At 39.5% G+C, this 21,742-nt stretch overlaps 1 protein-coding gene across 1 annotated transcript in view; it reads left to right on the top strand.

Moving 5' to 3' along the window:
- UNC5D (unc-5 netrin receptor D) overlaps window positions 1–21,742 on the top strand; it is a 683,183-nt gene that overhangs the window by 422,946 nt on the left and 238,495 nt on the right. The window contains exon 9 of the mRNA XM_053719375.1: window positions 1,142–1,327. Within this exon, the coding sequence (XP_053575350.1) occupies window positions 1,142–1,327 (186 nt within the window). The remainder of the gene's footprint in view (window positions 1–1,141; window positions 1,328–21,742) is intronic.

The following is a 21,742-nucleotide window of genomic DNA, read 5'->3' as shown; positions in this document are numbered from 1 at the left end:
ACTCACAAACAGGCCAGTTTTGCACTTTATCAAGTGCTTTTGGCTGTTGAATTCGATGTGTCCATTTTGTCAATACTTAGTCAATAAGTTGTGGTTGGATAGATTGTGATCACCAAAGTCGATATGGTCCATGCATCGTATGGGTGAATTTTCTGATATCCCATTTGATACTTTTTCAATACAAAAATGTTGTTATTGTTTGAATTGTGATCACTGCAATGTTGAAAAATGTTAATCTTGAGCTGAAAAACAGTTTCTAAACATGATCTGTAAGATAGGAATTGGCACCATAGTTAGAGAAAATCTGTGGAAAAAATAAAAAGCTGTAATGAATTTTTATATTACACTAATATGTCTTTATAATATGTTTAATATTAAAAATTGTATAATACAGATAGAGCATTTAAAAGACTTTCTAATTTACTTCCATTATCAAATTGTGCACAATCTTTTTATATGCACACCTTTTTAGGCACCAGCTTTTACTAAGTATGTGCAAGAATTTACATTGTATATGTATATGAGTCTGTGATTGGCTGATGGCTGTCATACAGGGTTTGGCAAATTAAGGACATTTTTAAATTTGTTAGAAAAAAATAAAAATTCAGATTAAGTGCCATTGCATTGAGTTTTTCTTATGCACTTACTGATTATGCAATTCTATTGTATTTTATAGTGCTTTAAATGATTAAACTGATAATTCCAGACAATCATAATATGTTATAAAACAAATAATACTAAAAACACTTTTTAATTTATTGTACTTTTTTTTTGTTGTTGCTGTTTTTTTGCTTCTCAAGATTTTAGGAATATTTTTTCATTAGTCAGCTGTAACCATCAATAATAGCTTTTGTCTAAAGAAAAAGCATATTATTGTTCTTCCCTGCAGAATTGGGGTACAGGTTTCATTTTTTAGGATGATATGTGGTTATAGAAATTATGCATGTTGCCATTTGGATAAGCCTGGTAATTCAAAAATGTACTTCTTAAAGTGACGTGCCCTCTACTCCTAGAATAAAGAATTGATTTCTTTCTGTTGAATGATAGGCAGTATTCCCTTAGTGAGGTGGATTTCAGTGATCCGAAATACAGTACAATATGAAGTAATACGTTTTTTTTTCCCTCTTTAATTTCTTTGCAGGCGCTGAGAATGCCAGTGACATTGCCTTGTATTCTGGTCTAGGAGCAGCCATCATTGCTGTAGCTGTACTGGTAGTAGGAGTTACGTTATACCGAAGGAGTCAGAGCGAGTATGGCGTGGATGTTATTGATTCGTCTGCCTTGACAGGAGGCTTTCAGACCTTCAATTTCAAAACTGTCCGACAAGGTTAGTCTTCTGTGACCTTGAGATCCTCGTCTTTCCTTATCCGTTTCTGAACTTTATCAGCGACTTTATTAACTCTGACACATCTCGTAAAGAAATGGCAACACCGTTCCAATGAGTAAAGCTGCAAATGAAATTACATTTGGGGTTTTGAGCTTATATTTCCACCATCATGGTGGTGGTGGCCCAAATTTATTTAACAGGGATACGTTGCTGCTAAAAGACTCACTCAAGTTCATAAATAAAGACTTAAAACAAATATATTTGACTCTCTATCAATGAGGAAGAAAGAGCATCATTCAATTGGATATTGTAATTAAATATTTATTAATTTATTGGACAATATATGGTACTTGATCCCAAAATACATTTCTTAATGGCGCAGATGTATTAAAATGCTGAAGAAGCGATTTTTAATTTTTGCACAAGGTGTTACCCCTCATTTAGCCACAAAATATATAACCTTTGTATATTTATCTTTTTTCCATGAAAACAGTATTTAAATTGTACATGTTCAAGCAGAGAGGAAATGCAATAGATTGGAATGCAACCATTAAATAATCAATTTGCAAACCACAATTTTTTATAAATGCTAAATGCAATTTTTTTTATTATTAAACAAAATTTAAATTATAACCAGAAGCTGAACTGGGTATTTAAAGTGATTTTGTTGAAATATTTTGTTCGTTTAAAGTAACATCATTATTCTAATACTATAAAACACAATTATATATCAATTAAATCTTTTTTTAGTTCTTATGTTATGCTATAAACAAAATTTGAAGAGCTGTATTTAATACTTAGGGGTTCGATAGAGATTGGAATCCTTAATGGTATTGGTTTGTGGGATAAAAAAAATATGATTTGCAACATGATTTTTCCCAACATTTAGATCTTTTTCAATCCATTAGAAGAGCTCTGTGAGGTGATTTGCAATTTTCAAACTAATGGCTTGGTAAATTCTTGGTTTTCATATGGGTTCTCTAGCTGAATTCCTTTGCACTGAGATACTTTGGCAGGGGTGTTCAAATTCATCAGAAAATATTTTTCATGAGTTGCACCTTGATAGCCTTGACCTCTTTAATTACTGAATCATTCAATTAGTTATTTTTAGTTATTTTTAGTGGCATATCTTTTCTGTATAATTGGACATGTTAAAAAATGTTAACAATAAAATTAAGCTAAATTAAGTTGTTAACTGAACACCTGCCGTGATTTTTTTTATGAGTGGTTAAGTGAAATTACCTACATTCAAATATTTTAGGTGGTCATCATCAATATTGACTCAATTAGCTTCCATTTGTTTAATTTCATATTGGTTGCATATATTGTGCCCATGCATCAATATGAAAAATCATATGAGTAGCTTGAGAAATGTATGTCTCTTAAAAGATGCATTTTTTGTTTGTTTTTTGAGATCTAGCTTTATTTAAGAAATAATGGCCTAGATTACAAGTGGAGAGCTAATTTATTGCGTGACCGCAATTGGGTAAATTTGCCCATTTGCGGGTGCTCGATAAATAACCAGCCATTACAAGTGGCTGGTTATTGCTATTGCAAGCTCACAGTAGCAATTAGCGCTCCAAAAAATAACCAAAACTTAGACTTTTGGTTAATTTTCTAAATGTTCCCCAATTGCCCCCAAACGTAAGTTTTTTTGTTTGTTTTATTAAAAACTGTACTTAGCCGTTTTTGGGGGCTAAAGTTGGCAGGTGTGGGGTGTTAGAAAAAAAAAACCGCACTGAATAGTGCCTTTACATTGTAGTCTATGGGAACTGTGTGTTCCCTGTAAATATAAATGTATATGTTTACATACATATATAATTATGTGTTAATATTTGTATATACAAATATTAACACATAAATATATATGTATATAATCATATACATATATATTTATATTTGCTGCCCATTGCTGTGCTACTTCTCATGCCATGTTTCACGGTTTGAGACTGAGGCTCCCTTAGGAGCACAATGCTTCCTTGCAATGTGAACGCGAGGTTGTGTTCACATTGCACCTTATCTGTAATACCAGCGCACATCTGTGTGCGCTGGAATTACAAAGTGGAGAGCAAATATCGCTTTAGCGAAAGCGATATTTTGCGCTCCACTTATAATCTGGCTAAATATAATTTAAAAGCAGTTTTTGAATGATTTCCTAATTTTTTTTTAAAAAAAGAGATTGCATTATATCATATTAAACATTTTGGAGGCTTTATAATTTTAAACAGAAACTCTGATATATGAGTGAAATGCTATGAAGATAAAGTTAAAAAAATATAAATTGAATACAGACAGAAACTGTAATGGAATGAGAACATTGTATATGGGGGTTTGTGGATTGCAGTAAATTATTACTGCACGTCTGTGGTCAGAGGCACAAGAAAATAATACAAATGGAAGAAAGGGATGGGGACAGGAAAAAAAAAGGCACAGTGAAAACAAACCATTAACTAACCCTTAATTGCAATAATAGACCTACATTTAAAAGACTTAAACACATCACAGATTTTTATAGGAAAAATAGCTAATTATGAAACCTTTTTAAACTGAGATTGTCACTTCGTCACGCAAAAACAAATCCTTGTGTAATTTTTAAGCTATGCACTTTTTAAGGCATAAAGGTTCTATGTATTTTATCATGTACAGAAAATATAAATTGTTTACCTTCATTTAATGTAAGTATTTGATCAATAGAATCATTAAACACACCCTTTTACTGGCTCTAGGGTGCTGCTGTAAAATAAACTCACTTTAAATACTACTTGGCTTCACAGTGACACTGAAATGACTTTGAACACAAGTCTCAAGCCTTTGAAGAAATCTAGTATCCAGTATGCTTAAAAATTGAGTTTGTCTCTCTTGCTGGCATTGCCGATCTACTTTCTCTGGGAGTAGGTACCATCCGCTCTGGTACCTTGTACTTTAGAAATTCCACCAGAAGCAACGCCGTTTGTAAATGATGAATAACTTAGACAGATGTTTAGACTCCCCTGTGAAACCCAGTTGTTTTTAGAGCTTTGTCCTAGCTTTAAGCTCCATCATTTTATCATTTCCAAATAATTCAGTTACACTACATTATGTCTTACAAAACTGATGTGTACTGAGTTCTCCATGCTATGTATATTTGTATGCAATAAAACTGAATTTTGGATTTCAGTTTGTTTTGCTTGTCATCATGATTCTTGTCTGTGATGTCCTTGCTCTCTGCTGCAATAGATCACACTAAAGAGTGACTAATGTGACAAGTTTGCTCTGCAATAGCAGCTTGCCTATTGTGATCTTTTTTTTACTAGTAACAGCTGCAATCATCTAGATTCCTGCTCCAGCACCTTTTAATGGGCCGTCAAGGGGAATGATAAAGTGCAATGAGTTTTCAAAACCTCATCGGTCTCCAATAAAATAGGCAGTATATGGTGAGGCATTTACAGGAATAGCTATAACTAGTTCCCTTTTTGTTACAAAACCATATGAATTTTTACAAGGAATCTTTCATCAAGAGATATTAAACATTATCCTTTCATTAGTTAGTTGTTCGTCAGAATTTCATTATACAAAAGGAACCTTATCTGTTTTAAATATACTTATACTTAAAGGGACAGTCTAGTTAAAATTAAACTTTCATGATTCAGATAGGGCATACAGTTTTACTAAAGTTTCCAATTTAGTTTTATCATCAAATTTCCGTTTTTCTATTTATATTCTTTGTTAATAAAAAAAACCTAGGTAGGCTCTTATGCTAATTTCTAAGCCCTTGATGGCTGCCTCTTATATCATTGGATTTTGACAGTTCTTCACAGCTAGACAGCACTAGTTCATGTGTGCCATATAGATAACATTGTGCTCACGCCCATGAAGTTACTTATAAGAGGGCACTGATTGGCTAAAATTGAAGTCTGTCAAAAGAACTGAAATAAGGAGGGAGTCTGCAGTAAAATGTGTATTGGTTATGCAAAACTGGGGAATGGGTTATAGGGGTTATCTATCTTTTTAAACAATAATAATTCTGGACTGTCCATTTAAGGCACTGTAAGTGCCATTATAGCTTTTTATACTTTTTATATTTTTTACTTGTGTAAAGTAATAAAAACTCTGCTGCCATTGTTATCTGAATTGGTTTGAAGGGGAAATGTAAAAAAAAAAGAAAAAAAAAAAGATATTGTACAAAGAGCAACAATATTGTGAATCCAAAAATAAAAAAACAGGTTAAAAATACATTGAACTGGGGCTGAGCTTGGCCGCGCTAGCTGATGGCCGCATTTTGAATTAGCTCTGAAGCCTCAGTAATCCTATGATAAGTTAAAGTAACCCACAGCCAGTTGTAACCTCTATAAAATTAAATACTACCTCTAAGAACCGAGTGGATACGGATCTACACCCCTGGGAACTGTCTGTTGAGCCAGAGGCTCCAATGTGGAGGGGTGCGCAATGAGGCCTAAAACGGAGCTGAGTGAAACCTGCCGCAATTAAACTGCTAATCTGCTCTAACATAGTGTGAATAATGCTGCGGACCACACGCTCGACCGGTGACTTATTGCAGCTGTGAGCCACACCGGGAAACATGGATCTGGCGGTCATCCTGTTGCAGTAATCATTTTAAACCGCACCTACACCGGAGCACAGTGTCCGTTTGCCAGCCGCCTGCACTAGACCCGGAACAGCCGTCAATTACCAAACAGGGAGACTCACCACCATACAGAGCAAGGACCGGGTGAGGAGGCTTTGGTTTTCATAGCGGTGGCGGAAGATCAGACAACTTCGGTGATGCAGCCGACCTGGGAACCAGCTTGGTGACCTGCAGTAAAGTAGCGGGTGAGCACATGGGGTGAACCTTGGGGCCTGCATTGAGATAATTGAGCAAAGATATAGCAGGCATAATAGAAGAACAGCTACTAATAAAAGTACCCTTGCAATTTAAAAAAAAACAAAACAAAAAAAAAAACAAAAGTTGAAAACCGCCTCAATTAATTTAAAACAGCGCATTACATTTGACTTAAGGGAGGGCTCTTGAGCAAACACCCCAGCCTGGGAGCTAGAAAGAACTTTAGCACCTGTTAGTATCTATTTACTGGAGCCATTCTCCCTGCAGATAAAATTGAGTGAAGGTGGGAGCAGACCCCTGCTGCTTCATAAACCCTTAATATGGCTAATAGATGTGTCTCTAAGCCCCTCAAAGGGTCCCAGACCTCCAATATGGAAAATTATCTTATTGCAGCAGATGCAGCCCCAAATGCTAATAGGGATACCGCTGAACCCAGCAGACAAACAGCAGCGGTACAGACATCCAATCTGGACCCCTTGTTAAACAGCTATGTTACCAAAGAGGACATTAGACATCTTTCGTCCAAGAATGATATTAAGGAGGCTATGATGGATGTGAAACTATTGTTTGGCGAGTTCAAAAAAGACATCGCTGCTGTAGACCACAGGGTTTCTCAAATTGAGGAGGTGCAAGAAGTTATACGATCAGACCTTCAACATCAGGCAAGCTGTATACAATCGCAGGACGCAACAGTACAAAACCTCACTGATAGAATTGAAGATCTTGAAAATAGGAGCAGGCGTAACAACCTGAGGCTCCGTGGGGTACCTGAGACTGTAATCCAGTCTAACATAGGTCACTATATACAGGAGCTATTCAAATTCCTCAAAAACACCCCTAATGCAGCGGAAATCCCTGTGGAAAGAGCACACCGTGCCCTCAGGCCCAAGCCACCAGCCAGAGCCCCACCTAGGGACATTATCATTAAGCTGTTATCCTATAAAGACAAAGAGGACATCTTACGACACTCCAGAAATAAACACCCCCTCTACTTTGAGGGCTCAGAAATCCAAGTCTACACAGATCTGTGTCCAGCAACCCTCCAGAAGCGGAGGGATCTATGCTACATCACCTCTATACTCAAGGATAGACAAATCCAATATAGTTGGGGATTCCCCATCTGCATCATTGCCTCTAAAGGTGGTACCTCTGCAATCTTCAGATCACCGGCTGACCTCCCTATTTTCAACCAGGCCTTTGACCTACAGATAAAACCACCAGGAGCTGCAGTGACACCACCACAGCCTGGACCTGACGAAGATTGAGTGGTAACTGACCACTCCTCTCAACTAAATTTGAGAACAAGCGGGGTCCTGACTCACAGACACATCCCACCCTGCCCAGAGGATTCCTGAAGAAAAGATAACTGAGTGCCCGACTACAGCCGCCCAGTTGTTCTTCTGGACAGATAAGTTTAAAAAATACCTACCCATCCTTATAATTGTTGCTTTGATGTTTATCTTACACTAAGAATAGACAAATTCTTGCCTAACTGACCGCTAGAGCTCAAATTACCATATTTTATTGCTTTGTGGCAGTTGCCGATAAGATAGAAAGATCCTGTGACTGATTGGATGCCCTGTTCCCCAGTTGAGCTCATCCACAATAGTGGAACTAATGACTGTCATGTTATTCCTGTAAATGTAGCAGAATTCTTTTTCAAGTAGGCCAACGAGAAAATTGGCTACAACAGATTAATGGAGCGGGGTATCTCTAATTACAGTCAACCTAGCATCATTATATATTGGGATTAAAAAAAAAAAAAAAGGGAAAAAAGAGGGCGGGAGGGTAAGCATGACCACATGCACAGTTTTAGTCTGTGTGTGCTACAGACTTGTGGGTCGGGATTCCAATGTTGTTTAATATGTTCCAATGTGTGCTATGTCTTGTTGTTTGCTTTTACTGTTATCCACTTTTAGTTCAAATGCAAGTTCTGACGCTGAATGTATGTAATGTTTTTGGGTTACTTTATCTACACAGTCCACCACTTTCATTATCATCCTTCATAGGAGCGTTGAGGTTACTACCTCCTATTGTATTCTCATATTTGTTACTATAGACTACCTTTCCTCTTTGTACCACCTCTAATCCTTAGACCCAACTGTGATAGCAGTGAGGAGCTTTGACTCCAGCTCTCTAGGCTACTTGAGGATCCCTTTTCATATCTCAATATCTATACCCCTCTATTCCTCTGTTCACCCTCTATAACCCTCTCTCTATTAAATAAACCTCACCCCCCTCTATGTAAACCTTCCCCCCCTTCCCCTCCTTTCCCCTTTTTTTTTTTTTTCTTTTTTCACCATGGGCCCTCGGATCCAGACTCATACCCTCGATCTTATTACAGTAAATGCTAAGGGTCTCAACGGCCCGGAGAAACGTTCAATTGTCATTCGTGACTTGCGTAGACTGGGTGGTGATATAATATTCATTCAGGAAACGCACTTTTCGAAATTGAGAGAACCGAAATGGTTTAGCATTTAACAGTACCCAGTAGCCCATTTTGCCTCTGGTCCTTCTAAAAAAAACGAGTTGGGATACTGTTTTCCCATACTGTACCATTTCAACTTGAGCAGACATTGAGGGACCCCAACGGGAGGTATATAATATTGACAGGCACACTCTATGGAAGACCCATTACCTTGGCAAATCTTTATTTCCCAAACAGAGCACAAGACTTATTTTTTAAAAACATAGCACTCAAACTCTTGGAGTTGCAGAAGGGGACACTCTATGTAGGGGTGATTTTAATGTCTCTCTGAACCCTGTCCTGGACACCTCGGACGGCCTCTCCAGCGCTCCCCATAGGGTGCTTAAACACTTGGTTCGATCCTTTAAAGAATTGGCCCTCCATGATATCTGGAGGACTCTCCATCCAACAGATAAAAATTATACCTTTTACTCGCATCCTCACAAAAAGTACACGAGGATTGACTATCTCTTCACTGATCCGACGGGCCTCGTGGTCACGACGAGCTGTTCCATTAGCCCGATCATGTGGTCAGATCATGCGCCAGTTAGATGTGTAATTGAATGGCCCAATACCCCGATAATACCCTATATTTGGAGATTGGATGAATGTCTGTTGGATGACAAACTTCTAATCCAAAAACTACATGGGGGCATCGAGGAGTACTTCCGTCTCAATACAGATGAGACTATGGACAACCAGATCGTCTGGGAGGCCCACAAGTGTGTGGCCAGGGGCTTGCTGATGAGGCACAGTGCGATGCTACGCAGAGTCAACAGGAATGTTTATAATGATCTATTGGCTCAAGTTGCCCTGACAGAATCAGCTCACAAAGAACAGCCTGATAATCGGGAGAAACAAAAGAGTCTGGCGGCCGCCAGAACTGCCTTGCTGAGCCATTTACAGAAAGAACAGCACAAAAAAAATGCTTATTCTGCGCCAGCAGTACTTTGAACATAGTAATAAGACGGGCAAGTGGTTGGCTCGTGCTCTCGCTAGAAAACGGCTGCGCTCATATGTGCATGAGATAGTCGATGGGAGGGGCAGGAAACATAGCGACAGCCAGTCCATCGCTAACGCGTTTGGGAGCTTCTACAAAGCCTTATATAACCTACACACCTCTGCGGATGGACGGGGGGATCCTGAGGATGGGCCAGTCACTGAGCAAGAGATTTCGGATTATATCTCAGAAGCCGATCTACCATGTTTGACTGTGGAGGAGGCGGAGCAACTTGATGCACCTTTCACCCCTGAGGAGATCCTGGTTGCCATTAAGGGCCTCCCGGTGGGAAAAAGCCCTGGCCCAGACGGGTTTGGGACACGCTATTATAAAAAATTTGCGGATATTTTGGTGCCACATCTGCTCCAAATGTTTAACCAACTAGCCGAGACCCCAGTACTATCGCGCTTAATGTTGGAAGCCTTTATTACGGTTATTCCAAAACCCGGTAAACCCGAAAACCAACCCAGCAGCTATAGACCTATTTCTTTGCTTAACTGTGATGTAAAGATATTGGCCAAGGTCATGTCGAACTGTCTCAAAAAATATCTTCCCCAACTGGTCAACACAGATCAAGTGGGATTTGTACCGGCCTGGGAGGCCCGGGACAATACTCTTCGGGTTGTCCAGATGATTTCTTACGCACAGGCCAACTCCGCTCCATTGATCCTGGTGTCAGCGGACGCGGAGAAAGCCTTTATAGGGTAAATTGGACCTTCATGAGACGCACATTGGGTGAGTTGGGTATAGGGGCGTGCTTTCTTAATTTGGTCCTTTCCCTGTACTCCATCCCCAACGCTAGGGTCCGAGTAAACAGCTTGCTATCGGAGTCCTTCCTCATCACCAATGGTACAAGGCAGGGGTGTCCTCTGTCACCCCTGCTCTTTGCTCTAGTTATGGAGGTCTTGGCGGGCCATATCCGAGCTAATCATGACATCACCGGCATCCGGACCGGAGGGTTGGACCACAAGTTGGCAATGTATGCCGAAGATGTTCTACTCACCCTGGCCCACAACACAAGATCCCTGCAGGCCTCATTGGAAGAATTTGAGATGTATGGCCGTGTTTCAGATTTCTCACTTAATCTTGAGAAGTCTGAGATTCTGAATATCTCCATGTCACACGATAGCTTTGCTACATGTGGCTACAGCTGCCCCCTGAAAATAGCAACGAAACACCTGAAGTACCTGAGTATCATCCTAGCCTCCTCAGTCAAGGAGATAGTTAATGTAAATTATAAAAGCATTAGAGATGACACCATTCGGGACTTTGAGACGTGGAAGAACAAGACCATCTCATGGATGGGACGTATACACGTCACAAAAATGAATATCTTGCCGAGAGTATTGTATATCATGCAGGCAATCCCTTTGGCCTCAGCAGGCCATATAATTCATCAAATACAATCGGCAATAGAAGCATATATATGGAGCGGTCAGAAGCCGAGGAAACATAAAAGAACAATTTATCTCCCCAGGTCTAGAGGAGGGGCAGGTGTTCCGCGCCTAAGTGATTACTTCAAAGCCATCTTACTCCAACGATTGGTGGAGTGGTGCCACGGCTCGGAGAACAAAGCATGGATAGGCCTGGACAGGGAGATTCTCCGGAGGGGAAATTTCGGTGCGCTTGCATGGATTAACCCTAATCTCCGTCCTATCTGGATGGCTCAGTACCCCCTGATTGGGGATGTACTACAGAGCTGGGATAAACTACTCAAAGTGGGCAATCAGATTTCCACGGTGGTCTCTCCGGTGATGTCAGTCCGTGAAAACCCAGACAATGGCATCGCGAATAAAGCATACTATTCTGGCTCGTCTTATCGTCTGTCGGAAGCCGCCATATCTAACGCGTTAACGTGCGGTAGAGTCAAAACACAGATGGAGCTAGCTGAATGGGATGGTGACCTTTTCTCCTCTTGGTTCAGAGTGGCTCAGCTGAACCATTATGTCAATAGCTTCGGAAATAGGGACTCCCTATGCAGACCAAAAACGCACTTTGAAACTTTGTGCACGTCGGAGACCCTGCCGCAACACTTGATTTCTATCTTATATAAACTAATTACGGAGGGAGGTGGAGAGGTGTTGCCCTCATACGTGACTGCTTGGCAGACAGACCTGGGTATTGAGCCCAGTGCAAAAATTTGGCAACCCATATTTAATAAAGCAAGACGCGCCTCTGTATCGGCAAGACTCCAGGAAATGCATTTTAAATTTCTGAGCAGGTGGTACCTCACCCCACAGAGATTGAAAAAGATCTACCCCCATGCGGGTGGGGAGTGCTGGAGGGGCTGCGGAGAGGAAGGATCCATACTACATATATGGTGGCATTGCCCCCTAATACAGCCCTTTTGGGCGAGCATATTCCGTGAAGCTGGCAGACTTCTTCAGATTATTCTCCTGATCTATCTTGAACTCCCAAAAATAGCCATGGAGGCTAAATGCCACTTGTTTCTCCTAATGTTAAATGGGGCTAAGGGACTAATACCGAGACACTGGAAATCATTGCAGACACCAAATCTGGAGGAATGGAGGGTGGAGATCCGGGACTTACTAAACTTGAAAAGGTACCATTACCTTAAGATTGGGATGATTAAAACACATGAGTATATGACCCTGATATGGGAGGGTAGGAACCTATAACTAGTTGAAACCCCCGTTGAATAATCAATGTCTGTCCTGTGTTGAGTGGTAGGGATGGTCTGGTGACGTTGTTGGTGTTCTGGGTTTTTTTTTTGTTTTTTGTTTTTTAAAAAGAAAAAATACATTGAACTAATACAGCAAAGTATCAGTAGCATTCTTCAATCCACTGGCCGATAAGGACACCTCCTATTGGTAAAAAGGTGCAAACCTCTTCAAGCTTGGCAAAGAAACCGGTTTCTATTTTCCATGCACTTTAAAGAGCAAAATCTGTAATGCATTTTGAGAAGAAAAAAAAAAAGTGTTTTAAATGGAAAAATGATTCATTTAGCCTGCAAGTGATCCTACATAGTATTGGTATCTTTACACATCTACACTATTGTTTACATACTGGGGGAAAAATCTTACACTTTAAACAAAAGAAAGAAAAGTTATTAGCATATTGCCTCAATAATTATTTAGCAGAAACAAAAATAACAAGTGCAACAAAATCAGGTTTAGGCCTAGATCCCATAATAGCTTGCAAATGTGGCACCTTCCTATAGAAGTTATAGGAACGAGGCCACCGATGCAATGCTGTATCCTTATTCTCCTGCTTTTCTACTCACGTCTTTAGGTGTCAATTCTTTTTTTTGTATGACGCCTAAAGAAGAAAAAAGTAAAAAGGTTACAAATGAAAAACTATTGTCACCCAGACAAGTTAATCCTAACTGTGAAGCGACTCACTACAACTCTATCTCAATGTAAACCTAACTTTAATGTCCCTAAGACAACATCACCATTTAAAGGGACATGAAACCCATATTTTTTCTTTCATTTTTCACATAGAGCATGAAAGTTCAAACAACTTTCTAATTTACTTCTATCAATTTTTTTTCATTCTCTTGATATCTTTTGTTGAAAAACAGGAATGTAAGCGCAGGAGTTTGCATGTGTCCAGAGCACTATATGGCAGCCGTTTTGGAAAAATGAATGTTAATTTTTGTAATTTCTACATAGGACCCTTCCCTTTTTCTCCTTACATGACAAACAGTGGAGCAGTCAAGGTGCAGAATAAAGCCCCCCTCTCTCACATTATTCATACTGATCCTGGCTACTCTTGGTCTCTGACCTCAGAACTGTGTGCATATGTGTGACCATGAGGGAATACCAGCCCGAGCAGCAGGCCCAGGTCTGACTTACAAGCTCCTTGTAAACAAATTCCTGTCAACAAGAATGTATGAGAGCTTCCAATCCATGCTTCTCTTAGAGCCGCTGCAATCAGTTACTAGGTCACCTGTATACAGTCAGTGAACATAGTGGTTAAGGCTGCGCTCTTTTTTGCCATGGGCCCTAGTTTGCCTTGCCTTGCTTCTCCTTGATTGACACTAATGTAAAAAAAATCTAAAATCAACTGTACATGATATTTAGTAAAATAACTCAAACTATGGTCATAAGTAACTAATTTTATGCATCTAGTGACAGAAAAGGTTATGCTCTCCTGCTCTGGAAACCATAATGAAAGCCATGGAGAAAGACCAAAAAGGTTGTCCCTAGAGCCATATATACCTTATCAATGTAACACAGCCATTAGTACAAGTAAAATATACATTAACCTACTTATGGGGTAACACAAGTGTAATATAAATCTAATCCTTAGCCCTGTTTAGCTTCGCTTGATTATACAGAATATTGATTTTCAGAGTAACAACTGTTTCATTCCATTAATATACAGCCTTACATTTTATATATAACAAGTTTCCTCTTTTAACTGGCAATATCTGACTTGCTCTCCACATTATTTACTGATTGAAATGGTCCACACCCTTATGTAAAAAATTCCTCAGTATTCATTTCTAAGAAAAATGTGCACATTAGTTTGGAAATGTGCTTGAAACCGATGCCAGCTCATATTCCCTATTGATGAATTTAATCTCCATTACAGTTCCATCACCAAAATTGCTTTCTCACAGTGTGCAAACACCACACTGCTTCTGTTATTCTCTCATAATCATTGCAGCGATAGCTGTTGTAGAAGAACTCTATTATGTCAGTACATTTGGTTCACTAACATTTGAAACAGCATGTGCTACATGATGGAAAAGCTGACTCTTGCCCAAAGTATTGGCTAACTCACAAATATAACAAGCAATTGAGGAACCTGAGAAGAAATCTGGAAACTGAATACTACTGTTAGGAGAATCATTTCTAATTAATTTGTGCTAAAATAAAAATTAGTATAATAAAATTAGTTTATATATGAATACTATGGGCCTGATTTATCACGGCCCGAAAGGGGCTGTATACCTCTGGAAACAGAAGTTAAGAAGCAGCAGTCTTAAGACCGCTGCTCCTTAATTCGTCCGTCTTTGAGGCAGCGGACAGCAATCCGCCCGATCGTATACGATCGGGTTGATTGACACCATCTGCTAGCAGCAGATTAGCTGCAAATCTGGGGGCGGCATTGCACAAGCAGTTCACCAGAACTGCTTGTGCAATGATAAATGCTGACAGCGTATGCTATCGATGTCTGGTGGACATAATCGCTACAGCGGATCATGTCCACCAGACACATGATAAATCGGCCCCTATATATAAACAATTAAGCACTGCATTGCAGCAATCTGCATACCAAATCAATGATTTTAAAGCATTTCAAATGATCTTGCTAGCAAAATATTGCTGTCTAGGGACATACCCCTTAAAAACTCAACTGATTTTAAGAATTTCCTCAACTGATCAAACAATAACTAAATAAAATGTTTTAAGGTCTGAATATCAAACTATGTTTAAGGACATTGATAAAAAAAAAAAACTTTTTAATTTAATTGAAAATAAATCAAGCACATATGCAGATAAATACTTTTAACTATGCATGCTTTATGAGGATTTCAGCCTTGAGTTGAATGGCCCTTTAAGTGGAAGGAGTTTGCAACAATTAATTGCAAAGCCAATTCTCCTGTAACTTTCTCATCACTCTTTAGCTTCATATTTTTTAAAAAAAAAAATTTCATTAGGCAATGAAGGCAGCTGCATAGAGACACACTGATGCTCAGATAAGCACCAGTCTGACTGGTGTTATTTTGTAGAGTTTTTGCTGCAGACTACCTCAATACAGCAGAGTCTAGACTCTTTGTTCTCAAAAATAAGTAAACTAATTGTACATATTAAGTAGACGTTATGACATACAAATGAACATCTAAAAACATGGAAGCACTTGCAATTTAAAGCTTTCATGTCGGAGATGTTAGAATTAGCAGATATAAACTTTAGATATCTTCCTAGTAATGATGATGTAGGTAGGATTCTTGAAAGATGGTTGCTCACAGAAAAACTCCTGTCAGCCTCTTAGGCTTCTCAGAATAAAAGTCAAAGTGATCTACTCACCCAGGCTCAGGGAAATCCTTAAAATCCTGCCTGTTATGGGTATTCAAGGACTAAAAGTGAGAAACAATGAATTATATGTGTCTTGTCTGCTTATTTACATAACTGTTGATACAGAGACAAGCTGATTTTCTGTAGTAACTTTATTACATGACTGACTGCAATGCAACTCCAAACTAGACTGCTAGAACTCTTCCTGTTTCCTGTGTGCCCCTGCCCCTTGAACTCACTTCCTGTAGCAATGATATAATGAAAGTTCATTGCAAACTATACTCAACACATCTACCCTTTTTAGAAACAAAAAAACAAAAACAAATAATAAACAATATAAATATAACAGCAAACATGACAACAACAAATAAATAACAATAAAACCTGACGTTTACTTCTCAACATTCCTCAATGAGTCTTTGTGGCTTTCTGATTGCTCTGCCACTAGATGTATATTTGTTAACAATGGGTGATTCTGGCAGAGACGCTTTAGTGTCATTTATTTTATTGTTAATGCTCTCTGCTCTGTCAAGTTCTTCCACATCAGCCTCATGAAATGGCAATATGTCATGTCCTAATGCTCCATTTTCCTCAGGTAGTGTCCTTTCATCTTCAGCCTCCAATAATCCATCTGTAACACTAAACAATTCCATATCAGTTTTCAGCATTTTAGACCCTGCACATTTTGGTACCTTCAGTAATTGTCTACGACTTTGTCTAAAAACTAAACCTTCTGTGGTTTTCCCTTCAAATGACTGTTCTGCCACTTTATGCACCACAACAGCTTCATTGTCCCATTTTTGTCCTGTCCAGACTTTCACAACATCCCCAACATGCAGCTCCATGTGATCATTTGCACCCCTGTCATCATTTCTCTTCTGACGTTCTCTTATGTTCTCTTTCCTCTTCCAATACATTTTGTGTAATTTGCTGTTTGCATGGTACTGGGTAAGAACCAATTGAGGTAATTTAGTTTTTATCTGCCTGCCAACATACTGTTCTGCTGGAGACTTTCCTCCTTCCAGTGGTGAAGCGGGATAATTAAGTAAAGCTGTTTGTGGATTCTCTCCTGAGTGGCTAGCCTTTGCAAGCAACCTCTTAATAATTTTGACTCCAGCCTCTGCTAATCTATTACTCTGGGGATACCTGGGACTAGATGTTATATGTGTAAATCCAAATTCCTCAAAAAATGTATGAAAATGTTTACATGAAAACTGGGGGCCATTGTCTGACTTTAAGACATTTGGAATGCCATACCTTGAAAACACTGCTCGTTATTTCTCGCACACCTGTTCGGAAGAAGTATTTCGCAGTTTGGCAACCTCAGTATAGGTGGAGTAAACATCTAATATGGCTATGTAATCCTGGCCATTCCACACCTACTGTATGCCATGGAATCCTGAACATTTCTTCCTGCATTAAAGTTTCTTTAGGGAGAGCAGATTGAAAGGACTGACAAGTTGGGCATGAGGAGATGAAGGTTGAGATATCAGTCATCAATTTTGGCCAGAAAAGAACTTGTCTAGCTCTCCTTCTGCATTTTGGTATTCCTAAATGCCCTTCATATATTTTAGTTAACATTTCTCTTCTCAGTGTTACAGGAATTACCAATCTATTGACTTTCAAAAGAACACCATCAAACACTGAAAGCTCTTTCCTATGTGGCAAATACTGCTTGGGCATGTATACCTTTTTACTTGCAGAATTGATGGCTTGTATAACATTTTGAAGAGTTTCATCTTCTCCAGTTGCCTTTTGTTATCTCTGCTACATAGTTGATGAAATGGCTCCAGACATTTTAACACTAATGACATGCACCTCTATATCTGAGTCAGTTCCATCATCGGGTGATCTGTGACACTTTGTCCAAATTCGAGATAACATATCTGCAATTAATAAATGTCTTCCTGGGGTGTATTCCAATATATAATCATATTTCTGTAACTTCAAAAGTAACATCTGAATTCTTGGTGGTGCTTTCCACAATTCTTTGTGTGAAATAGTTACTAAGGGTTTATGATCAGTTTCAACTGTAAATGGGATGCCATAAACAAAATTATGAAAAGCTTCACAGCCTAATGCAATACCTAATGTCTCTTTTTCTATTTGATCATACTTGTATTCAGTGTCAGTAAAAGCTCTGGCAGCATATGCAACAGGCATCCAGCCCTTGCCATCATGTTGTAGGAGGACTGCTCCTAGTCCATCTTTAGATGCATCTGTGGAAATCTTAGTTTTACGTGAGACATCAAAATAATACAAAGTAGGTGCTGTGCTGAGCAGTTTTTTAAGTAATACAAATTTTGCTTCATGTTCTTTTTCCCAGCACCATTTATCTTTTGGGTACTTGTAAAGTGCAAACTAATCACCCGTGAGGGTCTCAAGGCACTATGTAGGGGGGAGAGGGGGGCTAAGGGAAGACGATTCAGTCGAAGAGCCAGGTCTTGAGGTCCTTCCTGAAGTTTGTAAGGGAGGTGGATTGTCTGAGGTGCAACGGGAGGGAGTTCCATGACCTTGCTGCCATATAGGAGAAGGATTTTCCTCCAGCTGTTTTTTTCTTGATGCGGGGGATGACTGCGAGTGCTTGGTCGGCAAAGCGGAGTTGTCTGGAGGGGGTGTAGAAATTGACACAGTGGTTGATGTATTCAGGACCAATGTTGTGGAGGGCCTTGAATGCATGGGTTAGGAGTTTGAAGGTGATTCTCTTGTTGACGGGGAGCCAGTGTTGTTGAAAAGCAGGGACATATGCTTAGGAGCCGGTCCATTTCTGAAGCACTTTATGGCAGCAGTTTGACAAGAATCTTATCCATTTGCAAGAGCACTAGATGGCAGCACTATTTCCTGCCATGTCTAAATGTCTCATATATTTAGTTTTTTTCTGATAGATTAGCTATAAATTTGTCCAAGTAAGTCACCATTCCTAGAAATCTCTGTACATTTTTGCTAGCAAGGGATTCCATTTTCTCAATAGCCTGTACTTTATCTGGATCAGGTCTGACACCTTTGCATGAGATGATTTCTTCCAAGTAGAGAATTTCAGATTGATTAAATTTACATTTTGTTTTATTTAATTTCAATCCATTTTCCTGAGCAATCTGTAGCACCTTCTCAAGTCTGTTGTTATGTTCACTTTCTGTAGTACCCCAAATTATTATGTCATCTATGTAAACTGTAATGCCTTCCACCCTATCAAATAATTGCTGTATAGTTTGATGAAATATTTCCAGGGCTGAACATAGTCCAAAAGGCAGACGTTTAAAACTGTACCTTCCAAATGGTGTATTAAAAGTGCATTTGTGTCTGCTTTCTTTTGCTAAAGGTACCTGCCAAAATCCATTATAGGCATCAAGGATTGAAAACACCTGGGCACCTGCCATCTCTCCTAGAATTTAATTTCTTGTTGGTATCTAGTAATGCTCTCTTTTAATGTTGGCATTTAACTCTTTTGGATCTAAACACAGTTTTAATGAACCATCTTTTTTTGACACAATAACTAAAGAGTGATCCCATTCTGTTGGCTCATGCACACGTTCTATGATATTTAATTTAAGTAGGCGGTGTAGCTCCTTTTTAAGCTTATCTCTTAAAGCTCCAGGTACTTTGCGTGCTGCATGAATTACTGGTGCTGCTCCAGGTTTTAAAGCTATTTTATATTCCATCGGGAGCTTACCAAGCCCAACAAATACATCCTTGAAGTCCTCTAGCAAGGTAGTAGGGGTCTTATGTTTATTTCTCTAATTGCAAACAGTTTGTTTACCAGCCCTAGCTGTTGTATAGACTGTAAACCAAGTATAGGAACTCTTTCTCCAGAAACTACAACAAATATGTGTCTTGTTTGTGTGTTATTATGATGTAGGGACAAAGTGCATTGTCCCACAGTAGGGATTTCAAGTCCATTATATGCTCGCAGTATTTTATTTTATCCCTGCAGTTTTGGTCTAGACTTTAGTCTTGCTCATAGTTTCTCAGGAATCACATTAGTATCTGCTCCAGGATCCACTTTGAATGGTATAACTGTACCATGAGCTGCCACTTTTACAATCTATTCCTTAACAGGCATTGACATCTGCTGCACCATATCTACAAAAAGATCCTCCTCACCAGAGGTATTTGTCTCTACTGCATGCAGATGTGTACCTTGCTTACACTGTGAGGCAAAATTATTATATTTCTTGCAAAGTGTAAATATTTGCCCATATGCTTGACATTTACGAAAATCATGGACTTTGCCACATTTCCAGCATGATCTCTCTGTATTGCCTCTATATTTGCTATATGATTTACTCTGTCTCCTGTCTAATAGAGGTGTAACTTGCCTTCCTTTTGTCTCTGCCTCAAACAAGTCTGTCTCTAATCAGTGATTCTTGCAAAACACCAAAATTACAAGAACTGCTTTTAATCTGAGGTCAGTGACAAACTCTTCTACAGTCTCATGTGGTTGCTGTTCCCTTGAGTTAAACGCAAAACGTTCATAAGTTTCATTTTTCTTGGGAGTGCAGTATGTTGTACATTTCTTCATAACACGCTCCTAATTATCACCATCAGTTTATGATAAATTAAAAACTGTTATAAATGTCTAGAGCATCTGGCCCAGCAACAGTTAAAAGCAAAGCTACTTTCTGATCATCTGGCAGTGAAGAGGTGTTTGTGGCTTTCATATACAGTGTAAATCTTTGTTTAAATGTTCCCCACACATCTTCCAAATTCCGAACAAACCTAAGCTCTGGTGGTGGTTTGAGGCTGGCAACACTGTGAAAATGTCTTTGATCTTGTGCTGGATGATGTTGTCTTGTAACTGCTCCATGCTGTGTATCCATTTTTATTTCTTGTATTATTGCTGTAGTTCAATTCCTGGAGAAACATCCACTTCTGGTACCATGGGTTGAAGTGGCGTCACTAGGGTTGGTGTCACCCGGCGCGGTACGTTATGGTGTCACCCCCCCTCCCCCCAGAAAGCAGACACACACAAACACAAAAACACAGGCACACACACATACAAACACTCAGACACACTCAGACACACTTAAAAACACACTCGGATGCACACACAAACACTCGGAAATACACTCAGACACACGCACAAAAACACTCAGACTTGCACAAAAACACTAAGACACACGCACAAAAACACTCAGACACACACACAAAAACACTCAGGCACACACACAAAAACACTCAGGCACACACACAAAAACATTCAGGCACACACACAGAAACACTCACAAAAGCACTTACACACACACACACAAAAACACTCAGACACACACACAAACACTCAGACACACACATACACAAAAGCACTCAAACACACACACAAAAGCACTCAGACACACACACACACAAAAACACTCAGACACACACACATACAAAATATGTAAACTGCACTGTACGGTACGTTATGGTGTCACCCCCCCTCCCCCCAGAAAGCAGACACACACAAACACAAAAACACAGGCACACACACATACAAACACTCAGACACACTCAGACACACTTAAAAACACATTCGGATGCACACACAAACACTCGGAAACACACTCAGACACACGCACAAAAACACTCAGATTTGCACAAAAACACTAAGACACACGCACAAAAACACTCAGACACACACACAAAAACACTCAGGCACACACACAAAAACACTCAGGCACACACACAGAAACACTCACAAAAGCACTTACACACACACACAAACACTCAGACACACACATACACAAAAGCACTCAAACACACACACAAAAGCACTCAGACACACACACACAAAAACACTCAGACACACACATACAAAATATGTAAACTGCACTGCATTAATTATAAAGCTCATGCCTAGAGATGCTCCCAGGCTCAGCAGAGCATCAAATGAAAGAAAAACAGAGCACTCTAAAAATAAATCACTAAGGAAAAGATTTAGGCGCACAAACTATGAAAATTCTGCTCTCTTACTCTGTTCCAAGTCTGTCAGTGCACAGCCCCGGGCCGCGTGTCTACCGCTTCTTATAGCCAAGCTCCTCTGCTCTCTGCCCACCCCCAGACCCCCGCCTGCCCTCCCCTCCTACCTCTTCAGTGTGAACTTAGTGTACCGTAACTGTACCGGTCTGGTGGTGTCAGGACTGCTCTCCAAGTTCACATCTCTGCC

The sequence above is a fragment of the Bombina bombina genome, chromosome 6, assembly GCF_027579735.1.
Source record: "Bombina bombina isolate aBomBom1 chromosome 6, aBomBom1.pri, whole genome shotgun sequence".
Classification (NCBI taxonomy): domain Eukaryota; kingdom Metazoa; phylum Chordata; class Amphibia; order Anura; family Bombinatoridae; genus Bombina; species Bombina bombina.
The sequence above is the reverse complement of the archived record's forward strand: the minus strand, read 5'-3'. Positions and strand labels throughout refer to the sequence as shown.